The 14,047-nt window shown below is 46.4% G+C and overlaps 1 protein-coding gene, 1 long non-coding RNA gene and 1 pseudogene across 2 annotated transcripts in view; 1 reads left to right on the top strand and 2 right to left on the bottom strand.

Annotated features, from left to right (window-relative positions):
• Positions 1-384: 384 nt before the first annotated feature.
• Positions 385-8,521, bottom strand: LOC122913738. The gene is made up of 3 exons (XR_006385729.1): positions 8,318-8,521; positions 1,824-1,886; positions 385-419 (listed from the first exon to the last, which is right to left on the bottom strand). It is a non-coding gene; the product is annotated as an uncharacterized LOC122913738 (long non-coding RNA).
• Positions 8,522-8,720: 199 nt separating this feature from the next.
• Positions 8,721-14,047, top strand: part of GAN (gigaxonin) — a 49,519-nt gene continuing 44,192 nt past the window's right edge. The window contains exon 1 of the mRNA XM_044255668.1: positions 8,721-9,009. Within this exon, the coding sequence (XP_044111603.1) occupies positions 8,843-9,009 (167 nt within the window). The 5' untranslated portion in view covers positions 8,721-8,842. The remainder of the gene's footprint in view (positions 9,010-14,047) is intronic.
• On the bottom strand, positions 12,751-13,001 carry LOC122911204 (annotated as a pseudogene).

Here is a 14,047-nt window from a genome sequence, read left to right as displayed (position 1 = left end):
TTCAGTAAAATTAAGAATGTCCGTTCATCAAAGATGCTATCTGGAGAGTGAAAGGAAAGCCCCAGATAGAGAGAAGAAATGTGTGTTCCCATGTATATGATAAAGAACTCCTAAATATCACTTTGAAGAACCAGTTTTTAAAAATGAGGGACAACTCAAATAAGCACTTAAATACATGTATTTAATATATACGCACACATGCACTCCATAAATACATTTACACATACACACATATATACATAGTTTAAAACACATACATATGGGGGCGCCTCGGTGGCTCAGTGGGTTAAAGCCTCTGCCGTCCGCTCAGGTCGTGATCCCAGGGTCCTGGGATCGAGCCCCGCTTTGGGCTCTCTGCTCAGCAGGGAGCCTGCTTCCTCCTCTCTCTGCCTGCCTCTCTGTGTACTTGTGATCTCTCTCTGTCAAATAAATAAATAAAATCTTTAAAAAAACAAACAAAAAAACCCCCACATACATATGTTCATATACCACCACACACCCACCAGAATGGGTGTGATTAAAAGACCAACACCACCAATTACAGAAGGATGCAGAGTAACTGGAACTCTCATGAATGACTGGTGGGAGTAGAATTTGGTACAACCACTTGGGAAAACTTTCCGGCAGTTGGCTGATGCTAAACATATTCCCACCCTAGGACTCAACAGTTCAACTCTTGGGCACATCAATGCAAGAAAAAAGTGCCAACAGCATCCCCAAAGACTTGTTCATAACAGCTCTGTTCCAACAGCCCCAAACTGGAAACAGTCCAAACAACCATCAGCAGGAAAAGGGATAACCGTAGAGGGGCACAGTCAATAATGGTATAGTCACATTCACGTAAAAACTGACTATGGCTACAAGCCCTAGAGCCCAGCATCAGGAAGAAACCTTCAGAGAGGCCGTCAGCGCAGACCTGCCGGGGACCTGGCAGGAGGGGAAGAGACTAGATTCTGGTGTGGAAGTCAGCTAGGAGCTAATCATTCCTGGGGCTCCTTGCTGGCTCAGTCAGTTGAGCATCTGGCTCTTGATTTCAACTCAGGTCATGATCTTAGGGCTGTGAGACTGAGCCCTGCATTGGACTCTGTGCTGTGTGTGGAGTCTGCTTGGGATACTCTCTCCCTCTGTCCTTCTTTCACTCATGCTTTCTCTAAATAATTAAATTAAAAAAAAAAAAAGCAGCAGCTAAAAAAAAAAAAAAAAGCAGCAGCTCATCTTTCCTGAGCTGGAAAGGATGCCACTGAAAACCAGAATGAGCATTGGTGTTAAAAGCAAAGAGTGACAGGGGCACCTGGGTGGCTCAGTGGGTTAAAGCCTCTGCCTTCGGCTCAGGTCATGATCTCAGGGTCCTGGGATTGAGCCCCACATCGGGCTCTCTGCTCAGCAGGGAGCCTGCTTCGTCCTCTCTTTCTGCCTCTCTGCCTACTTGTGATTTCTCTGTCTCTGTCAAGTAAATAAATAAAATCTTTTAAAAAAATATTTAAAAAATTTTTTAAAAAGCAATGACTGACATAACCCTAAGTATTTACTGAGCATCTACTATAGGCCAGGCCCTGCTGCTGGCGCTCCACAGGAGTACTGAGCATCTATTACAGGCCAGGCCCTGCTGTTGGCGCTTCACTGGAGTCATCTCCTTTAATCATTCTGGCCACTCTGTGAAGTTACTCTGGTTACCCCAAGTTTACAGAGTGCAGTAACTTCCCCGGGTCTCTGAGGGTCAGAGAAAGAGACCCAGGGCAGGCAGGTAGGAAAGCCAGTGAATGAAAGGATTTCAAGTGACTTCAGACATTTGAACAGGTCTGAGGAGCAGACAGATTACTTACATGATACAAATTCTGCAGGAATGATCAGCTCATTGTCTACCCAGCGGCGTACTGACCAGAATCCTAGGAAAAGAGCAGAAATGGAGTATTTTTTTAATGCTTTCAGGTATATAAGCATATAATACCCAAACTAAATTTAAAGGGTACAGTGTGCAAAAGGGTGTGGCTTGAAGGGGGAAAGTAAAGTTTCTTGCACTGAACTTGGTTTGAAAGTAGATATTGGGGGCAACCTATCCCAAGAGCTGTTATACTGTGACCTCCTATGATCTGGGAGTTTCATTTCATGTACCTCAAGTCACTTCCTAATTTGTCTTCATTCATGCAATGTCAGGTTAGGCAGAAAGGGATGAAAGATCCAGGAAACTTCCCTCTCCCCCCACCTTCCTCTCTTCTGTTTCTTTCTTTTCACAAGTATATATTTATTACAAACATATTATATTCCATGCATTGTTTTAGAGGTTAAGGATACAGTGATGAGTAAAATAGGAAGTTCCTGCCAGGCCTCATGAAACCAGTATTAAAGCCAGAGGAGACACACAATTCACAAATAAACATACATAACTCCAGGCAGTGATTGAATGCAGTGAGGAAAAATGAAGTTAGTTAGGTGAAAGACTTTCTTTTTTTGTATGTATGTGTATTTTTCTAATCTTTTTCTTAAAGATTTTATTTATTTATTGACAGAGAGAGAGATCACAAGTACGCAGAGAGGCAGGCAGAGAGTGGGGGGAAGCAAACTCCCTGCTGAGCAGAGAGCCCGATGCGGGGCTCAATCCCAGGACCCTAAGACCATGACCTGAGCCGAAGACAGAGCCCCAACCCACCAAGCCACCCAGGTGCCCCCTAATCTTTTTTTAAATTATTTTTTATTATGTTATGTTAGTCACCATACAGTCCATCATTAGTTTTTGATGTAGTGTTCCATGATTCATTGTTTCATATAACACCCAGTGCTCTTCCTTACTACCCATCACTGGGCTTACCCATCCCCCTCCCCCCTCCCCTTTAAAACCCTAAGTTTGATTCCCAGAGTCCATAGTCTCTCATAGTTCCTTTCTCCGATTCCCCCCTTTCATTTTTCCCTTCCTTCTTCTAATGTCCTCCATGCTATTCCTTATGTTCCACAAGAAGTGAAACCATATGATAACTATCTCTTTCTCTGCTTGACTTATTTCACTCAGCATAATCTCCTCCAATTCCATCCATGTTGATGCAAATGTTGGGTATTTATCCTTTCTGATGGCTGAGTAATATTCCACAGTATATATGGACCACATCTTTTTTATCTGTTCGTCTGTTGAAGGGCATCTTGGCAAGTGGAGGCCTTTCTGAGGGGTTGATGTTTAAGCTTTGATCTAAGTAGAACAAAAGAGCAAGCTATGAGAACATGGCAAAAGAGAGTTCCAGGATCAGAAATCAGCCAGTGCAAAGGTCCTGAGGTGGGCATACATGGTCAGAGAAGAGGAAAAAGGCCAGTTTAGTTAGTGCACACCAAGGAAAGTAAAAGGTCTTTGTAAGCCGCAGGGAAGGCATTGGAAGGTTTTGCATTGGGAAGCAACTTGATCTGTTGGCTTACGGGGAGAAAGAACTCACAAGGGATCAAGACAATAAGCAAGGAGAGCAACCAGGAGGCCACTGCTGGAGTCTAGGGGGAGTTAATTAGCAACTGTATCAGGATGGTACTGGCAGAGGTTTTAAGTTGAAGCTGGATTCAGGAGACTGTCTGCAGGAAGAGCTACAGGGTTTGCTGGTGAGAACAGTATGAGAGACAGAGGTCGAGGATGTCCCTAAGTTTCTGTTCTTCAGTCCTTAAATGAATGATGCTGCCACTGATTTGGGGAATGATTAGGTTTAAGGGGTAAACCAGGAGGTTAATTTCTGACGTGTTTTATTGCAGATGTCCATTAGGTATTCACTTGGAGCTGTTAGCAGGCTGTTGCTTGGTGTTTGGTGGGGGAATCCTAGAAACCATCTGAAGTAATGGATAAAGAAGATGTGGTCCATATATACCATGGAGTATTATGCCTCCATCAGAAAGGATGGATACAACTTTTGTATCAACATGGATGAGCTGGAGGAGATTATGCTGAGTGAAATAAGTCAAGCAGAGAAAGACAGATATCATATGGTTCCACTTACTAGTGGAGCATAAGGAATAACATGGAGGACATGGGGAGATGGAAAGGAGAAGTGAACTGGGGGAAATCGGAGAGGGAGACGAAGCATGAGAGACTGTGGACTCTGAAAAACAAACTGAGGGTTTTGCGGGGGTGGGGGATTGGGAGAGCCTGGTGGTGGGTATTAAGGAGCACATATTGTATGGAGCACTGGGTGTTGTACATAAACAATGAATGTTGGAACACTGAAAAAAATTAACAAGAAGAAAGAAATCATCTAAAGTAATCTCTTATGGACAGAAAAATATCAGTGCTCCCTAATTATTAACATTTATTCACTCAGTAAATATTTCTTGAGTACCTACTGTGTGTCACACACTCTACTGGGTGCTGGAGAGTACAGCACAGATTTGGCCAAAAACAGTCACTCTCTTCATTACAACTTAATTAGTTTACTCGTTTCTAAGACACTTCTCCAAATGTGTAAATACAAAGAATCAACTCTCAAGAGTTATAAATACTGAGATGCTCTCTGACTCAGCAATTTGGAAGAGCTTAGATTTTCCGAAAGAAAAGAGTTATAAATAGATTTGGACAAATGACAGATTTACTCATAAAATATGCGAAGACCGCCTTAAAATGAATCAGAAGAGACTGTCTCTCAACCAAATTAATGTTTACGAAGAGTCAACTTGGTGTAATGGAAAAGCTTACAGGGCTGGAAGGCAGAAGCTCTGGGCCTGTGTGTTCTGCTTGGACTAGGTCACATGTATGACCTTGACTGAGTCCTTGACTCATCCCGCGTCAGTTTTCTCTTCAATAAATTGAATGTAAGTTTCAGTGTTTTCTAAAGAGCCTCCAAACTATTAAGTTCTTTCTTCGCATTATTTTTCTTGCTGGACTCTCATTCTTCTTTCCAACATTTTTTAAAAAACAAAACTCCAAACTCCAAGGTGATTCTTCTCTTCCACGAGGGCTCATCTTTCAAACCAAAGTAAAGCCGGCTTTTTTCCTTTTTGCAACTGGAAATTTTTTTTTCTGATTCTAAGAAAACAATCCACGATCAGAAAAGCACAAAGAGAGTAAAAAGTCTCTACTCATACCTCTGAGGTAACGCTATCTGTTGTATCTACAACGTATCATAGGGGAGGTATTGAATATTTATTGAATGAATGACTGCTGCTAGTATTTGTGAATTTTAGTCAAAAAGAAATTAAGGAAGAAAGAAAGAGGAAGGAAGGAAGGATGGAAGGAAGGAGAAAGAAGGAAAAAAATCCTTTCTCTGGGAGTTGTTAAGCCACTAAGGCAGCAGGGGTCGGTTACAGTCACCAGGGACTGAAATGGCTGGGAGCCTACCAGATCTCAAATTACTGGTTTCACAACAGCTGAGATCTGAAATCTATGGAATGTGGGGAAACAATAACACCAAATACACCATTCTGAAGGCTGTAAACAGTATCAAGGGTGGCTCAGTTTGAGCAATAACAAGGAAGCCTACAAAACAGTCCAAGGGCTAACCAGGAGTGGCTCCTGCAGCTGACAGGAGGGCAGGTTCTGCCCCACAGATCCTTCCTCCCACACTTGGGCCCTTTCCCTTCCCTATAGCACCAGGACGTGTTTTCTTGGGGCACCTGAGCTGACCTCAAAACTTTATTGAAAACCTAGCATCTTTTTGATTGTTAACTTCCCTCTCAGTAAAAGGTGATTTTCTGGTTACCGGGGGGCATCTGGGCAGAAGGCTTTAGAGAGACCTGCATCAATCAGGGAAAAGGTAGTTGCTAGCTTCAGAGGGTCACCTGTGCAACAGGCAGACCAGAAGACCTTATATATGCTTTCGGAGATGGCCCTGTTATTGGCAATATTTCCCAACAGCCCACCTGCCTGAGTAACTCATTCATCTTTCAAAAGCAAGCTCAAATAGGACATTCAAGGAAGGTCTCCAAGCAGCCTCCCAGGGCAGAGTCCCTGTGCTATGCCACGTTCCTGCTTTCTGTGCTGAACTTACCACACTGTAATTAACTGGTTTCTAGGCTGGTTTGCGAGCTCCTCCAAGGTAGGAGCTGTGTTGCATTCACTCATGTTTCAAGGGAACTGCATAGTGCCTGGTGCTTAATAGATGCCGCTCCAGCGCTTTTGCATAATTAGAGGTAGCAAGTCGGGTAAATGAGCACAGCAGGCAGGATGTAACTAACCCAGTGGGGCCAGGGGGTGACAGGGAGCTGAGGAACACTCCATCCAGAGCAGGAAGCTGCCCTTCAGCTCTAGCAGACTGCTCCATGGGACAAGGGCCCACTGGGGCCAAATCCAGTGATTTTTTAAGATCTGAAAATTCAGATCCACATGTCAAATGTCCCAGTTTTTCAACATTAGTACTTCCTTCCAATTGGGAGAAAAAGATGCATGGGAGAAAAAGAAAAAGTGTGGCACCATTTCCTTTGTGGGGCAGTGCCTACCCCTTCCTTTTGTCAAAATGCCAGAGAAGGTTCACCTCTACCAGGAAGAGCCTACCTGACTAATCCCCAGTCACCTCCAGTTATTTCAACTAAGGCAACACTGCCCTTCCAGGGAAACTGGTTACCTGAGGGTAATTCTCTTACTTGAGCCTTGTTTTGTTTTGGAACCTCCTTGATAGTTCAAGAGTAGACCAGCATTCCATGCAATTAGTAAGTGTTTATCAAGTATTTATATTGTACAGATAACTCTGTCATATACATCACCTTTGACCCCAGCAACCCAGTTGGGAATGAAGACAAAGACAAAGAAAGTAAAAACAGCAGATAAAATTCAGAAAACATTTATTAAGTGCTTGGTATTCACATTTTTGTTCTCCATCCATCTGACATTCAGTGTGCATTACTACAGCCCCGCACTGTGCTTAGCACCTGGAAATCGAGCCACTAAAATGTACAAGCTAGCCGGTGACATGGATAAGTAAACCCATTTATAATAAGTTACCTGGCAGAGCAATGTTCAAGGTACAGCAACAGCTTGGAGAAACGAGTGTCGACCTCTCCCAGGGACACTGGGCAGGTAGTATCACGAGGAAGATAAGTTCGAGCTGCTTATCTCGTTTTTTTTGTTTTACTTTTATTGTAACATTTTACAACATACATAAAAATACTGAGATTAGTACAATGAAACTCCATGTACTCACAACCTGCTTTAACAATTAGTAACTCATACCCACTTCTGATTCATCAGTACCCTCCGCCGCTTCCCTCCATCCCTCCATTTTGTCTGGAAGCCAATCCGAGACGTCTTTATCATTTCACCCATAAATGCTGCGTTTAAAGAAGGACTAGAAATGTCTAGACCTTCCACTATTAAATTCCTTTTCCCCGTCCACTCTGCCAGCAGCTCTGCCGGAGTTACACACCCAGGTTCCTGCCGCGACTCGGAAGCCTTAGCTGGTTCAGGGTGGAGACTCAAGGCTGTATTGGACCCTTTCAGTTGGTTGAAGAAGATGGAACTGATCCAGTGAAAATCCCCTCCTGCCTTATCTGAAATGCTGACCATTCTTCAGGTCCTCGGTCCCAATCTCTAATTCTTCAGAAAAACCGCTTATTCTTTAGAAGCTTATTGAATTCATTGAATTTAGAAGCTTATTGAGGGTGGTACAAATGAACTAATGTTTGTACAAACAAGGTAGTGTTTGAACAAAGTGGTGGCTACACTCCACACTCGCATGTGCCCTTAACCTCCAGGGAAACCTAGGACTCAAGGGGCTTGCCCTGACTGAGCCGACCCAAAGCTGCTTCCTGTCACAAGTTCGATCTTCACTGGGTTGGGAACCTGGACGCACCTGAGCATCTGGTTCTCTACACACACCCTCCAGCCCTTTGGCATTTCCTGTCTGCATGAAAGGCTGCAACAGCCACGCAGTTACCCGACCAGAACACTGTCCCGGACTCCCTCTCCCTCACAATTCTGTCCGTTCCTTCACAGCCGCCCATGATTAACCACATCCACCACCATCCTCCGATTTCGGTTCCGGGCCCCTTCCTTCAAGTACGGCAATACTCAAGCATCTTTCTGCCTTTAGCACGACCCCTCCTCGTTCTGCACGCAGCTGGGGGATCCCGCGGCTGTTCAAAACCCTCTCAGAGTTCCTGACCCCTGCGGGATCAAGACCAACCTCCCTACCACCGACCAGGGGGCTCCGCAAAATACAAGGCTGTCAGTCAGCTCTGTAGCTTCATCCGCTCCATCTCCTCCGCAGCCGGCAAACAAAGGCTCATTCTGCGGGCCTGCTTTCTCGGGTCTCTGTGCTCTCACCCGGGAAGCGCCTCTTCTCTCAGGAATAGGAAAAGCTACACCCACCGCTCCCTCGCTTACAAGCCTGAGCTCCCACGAGTCCGCAAAACACGAAGTCATCACCTTCACTGCGCAGACGGAGACATGGCAGATGGGCACCTTACCCATGGCCACGCAGCTACTCAGTGGAGGAGGCAAGGCTCGGATTCAGACTCGCGGCGCCGGAGGCACCGGGCAGAGCCAGAAGAGTCCCGGGGGCCTGCACACCTTCCACCGCTGCAGCAACGACTCTCGGCGGCGGACGGCCCCAGGCAGCGCGGGAACCGCGACCAGCGGATCCTGCAGAGGAACTCGGCTTCTGATTGGCCGCCTCCGGCAACCATTGGAGAGAGGGAGGGACCGAGGGCCCGGGGGCCGTCGCAGAGAAATGACGCAACGCCGCGGCTCCTTAAAGGCGCCAGGCCCCTGCGCCGCCGATGGCGCAGGCGCGTTCCGGGGGCTCCCGCTCCTTCTCCGAGAACAGACAGTCGGGGCGGACGGGCGCGCGCGCGCGCGGGCTGTGCACACGGGGCGCGCGCCGGGCAGCTCCAAGGGTCTGGCGGGGCGGCTGAGGCAGCTGGACCAGACGGCTGACGAGGCGGCGCCGAAATGGCCGAAGGCAGCGCTGTGTCCGACCCTCAGCATGCCGCGCGTCTGCTGCGAGCGCTCAGCTCTTTCCGCGAGGAGTCCCGCTTTTGCGACGCGCACCTGGTCCTCGACGGGGAGGAGATCCCCGTGCAGAAGAACATCCTGGCGGCCGCCAGCCCGTACATCAGGTGAGGAGGGGGCCGCGGCGGGCCGGGCGGGGCCGCGCTGCCGGAGCTCGGGGGTGGGCCGGGCCGGGCCGGGCGTGTCCCCGGAGCCCCTGGTCCCCACTCCCCCGGCCGCCCCGCTCCTCCCCGCTCACCGCTCGGCGCGGGGTCCCTCGGGCGGACGCCCTGCCGGACCCTCGGGACGGCCCCTTAGCTTCGGTCACCCTCGGGCCAGACCCGTGTCCCCCGCGGACCCCCGACCCCCTGGAGTCGACCCCCGGAGCCTGGGCCGCAGCTCTCCAGTCCTCCCTGCTCCGGTGCCCACCGTCCGGCGTTCGCACGGGCCTCCGAGCCGCCGAGGCCCCGGGACGCCGTCCTGGGCCGGCCGGGGACCCGCACCCGCGAGCAGGGCGGAGCCTCGCCCGGGCCCGGCCCGCGGAGCCGGGCTGAAGTTTGCCGGCCGCTCGCCTCCAAATCGCGCAGTGGGCCGGGCGGGCGCGGCGAGCGGAGCCGGGCGCGCCCCTCCCGCGGAGAAGCCGAACAAACACTTCCTCGCCGGCTGCGGGCAGAGGGAAGAGCCCGTGGGACCTTCTCCCCGGGGTCCGCCATCCGACCCCCGAGGCCGAAGTTCTGTCAGACGCGTCTTTTTCCACGCGCGGTGGGAGCTCCGTGTAAAAGCTGGGCTGTGCGTTATAGGCACGCGTTAAAGTAAGCTGTAGCTAATTTTAGAGCACTTACTGTAATTCTCAGGATGCGGTTACAAGCCAGGATCATGAGATTTCAGAGACTCAGAGGGCATTTTAAAACTTAGGTAAAACAAAGCTTAAGCTCATATGCTAAGTCAACTAACCAGGTTAACTAAGGTTGATAACATGGTGCTTAATCAAGTGTGTCCGATCTTGCGAGGGACTCTATTTTCTTATAGCAACTTTCTGCAAACTGGGTGGCTCTTTTAGCAAAAAGAAAAAAAAAATACTAAAAGCTGGAGGAACTGTCCAGTAAGCGGGTTAAATATAGACTAATAGTAGAGAATGTCACTAGAATTGACAGGTCAGAAAAAGCCAAATGATGGGCATGTATTCTTAGGGCTTTGTCCCAGCACCACTCGGCACCCAAACTCCATTTTAACCTTTGCATTAGGAGATAACTCTGCCAACTCAGAAGCAGTTCAGGTGCTCTTGTAACTTCTCCTGGCTGCGTTCTGTGAATCTGCTTGCACTCTCTGTGGATTTAAAGGTGGGGTGCAGGGAGTCTTTGTTAGAATGGAATTTGGATTGCCAGTCTGCTAGACAGCTCCTCCCTGGTCGTTGGGAGGTTTGAGCAGTCAGTATCAAATTGGAATCGGCAGGTCACAGCCTTCCCTGTATACAAAGTATTCCCTGTTTGGGGAGATAGTTAGCACAACTACTATCGATGAATTATTGTTGTAAGTGGCATCCAGCAGACTTAAAAGAAAAATACAAATCACCAAACACATGCTCTCTATCCTCTTCCCATGCTTCAGTTTTCTCCATACCGCTTACCACTGTAATATACCCTCTGTTTCACTCATTTACTTTACCCATCTTCCCTAGCCACCGTGTAAGCTCTGTGAAGCCAGGGAGTTTTCTTTAGTCCATTACTGTATCCCTGGCAGCCAGAAAAAACAGGGCCTAGTGGTTCAGCAGATGTGTTGGGTGAGTGATGGCCTGCCTTTCTTCCCCGGCAGGTTGGACCTGAGATGACTGGCTCTGTTATATTTCATTTCAGATGCTCAGTTATCTCTCCTTGAGAAGAGCACTAGGCCTGCTTTCTCCTTCTACCTTTTACTCGTATAGCTGTGATCTCTTGGCGGATGACTTATACTTGACTTCAGCTCACTAGTCTGATAAATGAGGGATAAAATGTGTTTTTGTCTCATTTAATCTTTGACCTGTAGAGGAACATGAAATAGTGCTTTGAACTCCTCCAGGCTGACACACAAGTCTACAGAGGTAGTGGTCATCGCTGCTCTGTCTTCTGCGTTCAGAAAGATGTGGTATCCCCTTGGGACATAGTGGCAAATAAGGAGAATGTGTAGTAATGTCAAATGTTACTTACTTACAGTAGCAGTAATTTAGGGGTGAAATACTACTCATCAAAGTAGCCAAGCTGAAAGGGACTTCAGATCTTTTCTGGTCTAGTTCTGTCACTTTTCAAATAAGGAAATGGGGCTTGGTGGGCCTTAGTGATTTGTATTATAATGAAGTTACTAGTACCTAGTGGTTGAACTAAGATTAGACTCCAAGTTAATGATACCTCATCTCCTACTCTAACCATACACGTTACGACATTAACTCGTACCTGAGTGTTCTTCGTGTAAGCTCTACTACTTACCGATTCACAATATAATTTAAGTGTTTACCAAATACTTGTACATACTGTCTCATTTTGATTTTCACTTCCATCTTATTTACTAGGTAGGACAGATATTTTTGACATTTTATAGATAAACAGGAATCAGTCCATGTATTTTTGTCAGTGACTGATTACGTTTATTTGACTGTTGAAGTGATGGAATGTTTTTGGTTGCCCTTTAAAATGAGGAAGCCCAAGTCTACTTCAAAGTAATTCGACTAATATATACTACTACTTAGAAGTAAACTTTTTAGTTTTTTTTATAGCTGTGATTTCATGCTTTTATAATGTATCTGTTTTGTTTGAAAGGAACTGTAAAGAGTTTTGCTGAAACAAAATGAATTTGCATGTTCTAGCATTTGATGTTTCTTTCCCTTTTGAAGCTTAAGCATTAAGGTCTGTGACGTCATTAATATGTGGATTGGGTGTTCAAAAGTTTAGTAGTCTCTGATATTTTATAAAAATTTAAGTTTTGCTTATTAAATTTTGTTGGCCAGTTTAACTCTCCTAAGCAAAGTAAAGTTGTATGGTTTAGAAACAATGTTATATATTGCTTCTGAATGCTCAAAAAAGGGAACCAGTTCAGCTTTGTCAGAGTACGAATTAAAGCAACTCATTTGGCATACTTTCTATTTAATAGAGAAAAGTCTTTTAACCTAACTTATTGGTTTAATCATTTCCTGTGCTTTGTCTTTGGTTTAGCATTTATTTTTCCTCCTGCTCCTCTTGGCTGTCTAACACTAGGAGGACTTTCAGTATAAAAGGAAGAAACTAGAAAACTCAGCTTTAGCAGTAGAATCCTAATGATAACCTGAAAAAAGGTTGTGTAGAGTATATGTCGTGCAGCTTTAGGGTACAGATGCTACTGGAAGGAGGCAAGACCTTCCACAGTCCACCATTAAGCTCAGTAAGTGGGATGCTGCTTTCCCAGTGTGCCCTCTTTCTGGCTGTTTCCCATTCTGATCCCTGAATGATGTTTTTTCCTTTAGTTTGTTGGGAAAACTAAATCTAAATGTAGCTGACGACCTTTAAGGATGACAAAATTGAATTCGTTGGTATAACGACCCACAGAATCTTTCCTTTCTCAGCAACCCTGAGACCTTCTGGGAAAGGTTCCCTGAGGCTTATAGGAAATTTCCCTTTCTCTTGAATATTGCAAAGTTTGCTTTGCTTCATGTCTGAGGCTCTTCTGATTCTGGCACACTCCCATTAATCTGATATAGAGTTCAGACTCTTATGAGCTGTTCTTTGGGAGTTATGTATGTGAAAAGGAACTGTATGATTCTGCAAGAACACGTGCATGTTCCTATCTTGTCACCTTTTTGGGGGGGGGGCGGTGGAGGTGCTATTTATTTATGGCAAATACTCCACATCCGTGATCCTCTCCAGTCAGAAGTTCTTTGAAATGATGCCATTGGCCTTGACCAGTCAGGGGATAGAGTCCCCTGACTCACCCATCCTGCCAATGGCCTCACAGGTAGCAGAGGTTTTAAACTGGCCATTGAGCCTGTTGTCACCTTGTCAGGCTCAGCCATGTTCACCTGGATGGATGTGTGGTCCTTGGTGCCGATGATGCAGTTGCTAGAGGAGTATTTCCACAGCACGGACAGGTGCACGAACTTGCCCGTGTTCTTCTGCATGTCGAGGGCACACTGCTGCCACCTCCACCATCGTGGGCCCAGAAAAGCCTCTATTCACTTTTGAAAATTTTGTTTTTTTCTGGGGAACTGTTGGAATGTTGATTTTTAGCTCTTCGTCATGGTGAGTAAAGGGAAGAAAGATTCTCAAGATTTTTAGATCCCTTGAGTCGGCCAACGGTAAGAATGGCAGCTTTCCCCCTTGTTCTTTTCAGGGAAAGCTGGTCTTGGGAAGGTGGAGTAGAGACACTGGGCCCAGAAACCAATCTAGGTCATCTTGGATTCCTTTTCCGGGACTCGGTTTCCTCATCTGCAAAGTGAGGTTGGCCAGGCCACATGAACAGCAAATCCCCTTTAAGTCTGAATTGGGTGGCTCCATGCTATTTTCGTTTTGTTTTGTGTGTGTATGTTGTGGAGAGGGGTCTGTTTCTGTTCTTACAGCTTTATTGTATCATTTAAAGCTTTGTTGTACATTGACATTAAGGCATTTCCTCTGCCCTTTCACACATGATTTGGTTGGGTATTCTGTTCTATGAATCCAGCCCTGTAGAGCTATTTTGTAACAAACATTTGACTCTATGCTGTTACTCTGGGTGTATTCCAAGGCCTAATTATTGATGAGCCTGTTTTGCCATTTAAATCTAAACTTTGACTCATAGATGATGCTGATGAACTACTTAAGGAGACTAATATGATCTCGGTAGGAAGTCCAAGTTTCGGAGCAGCGTGGAAATTGTCAACATCCTTTCTTTGGGCACCCGAAACCTGTCCTGTACTTGATCGGTACTGATATCCATTAGTTTGTCTGCTGTGTGCATAGCATGCTGTTGGTGCCCAAGTCCCTTTTCTTTCACTGGTGCTTTGGGTTTTTGGTCCCCTAGGTGTGGCCGCTCCTGCCACGGGATTTTGAATGGTGACTGTAACCTGTGAAGTTCCTTAGTGCCTAAGGGTTCAGCTAGAAGCTCCCAGTTCTGAGACTCTTGCTGAGTCCTGAGCATCCTTAAATTCAAATGATGACATCTGCCTCTTGCTGTTCCTTCATGGTGCTG

This window comes from Neovison vison, chromosome 7, assembly GCF_020171115.1.
Source record: "Neovison vison isolate M4711 chromosome 7, ASM_NN_V1, whole genome shotgun sequence".
Classification (NCBI taxonomy): Eukaryota; Metazoa; Chordata; class Mammalia; order Carnivora; family Mustelidae; genus Neogale; species Neogale vison.
The sequence above is the reverse complement of the archived record's forward strand: the minus strand, read 5'-3'. Positions and strand labels throughout refer to the sequence as shown.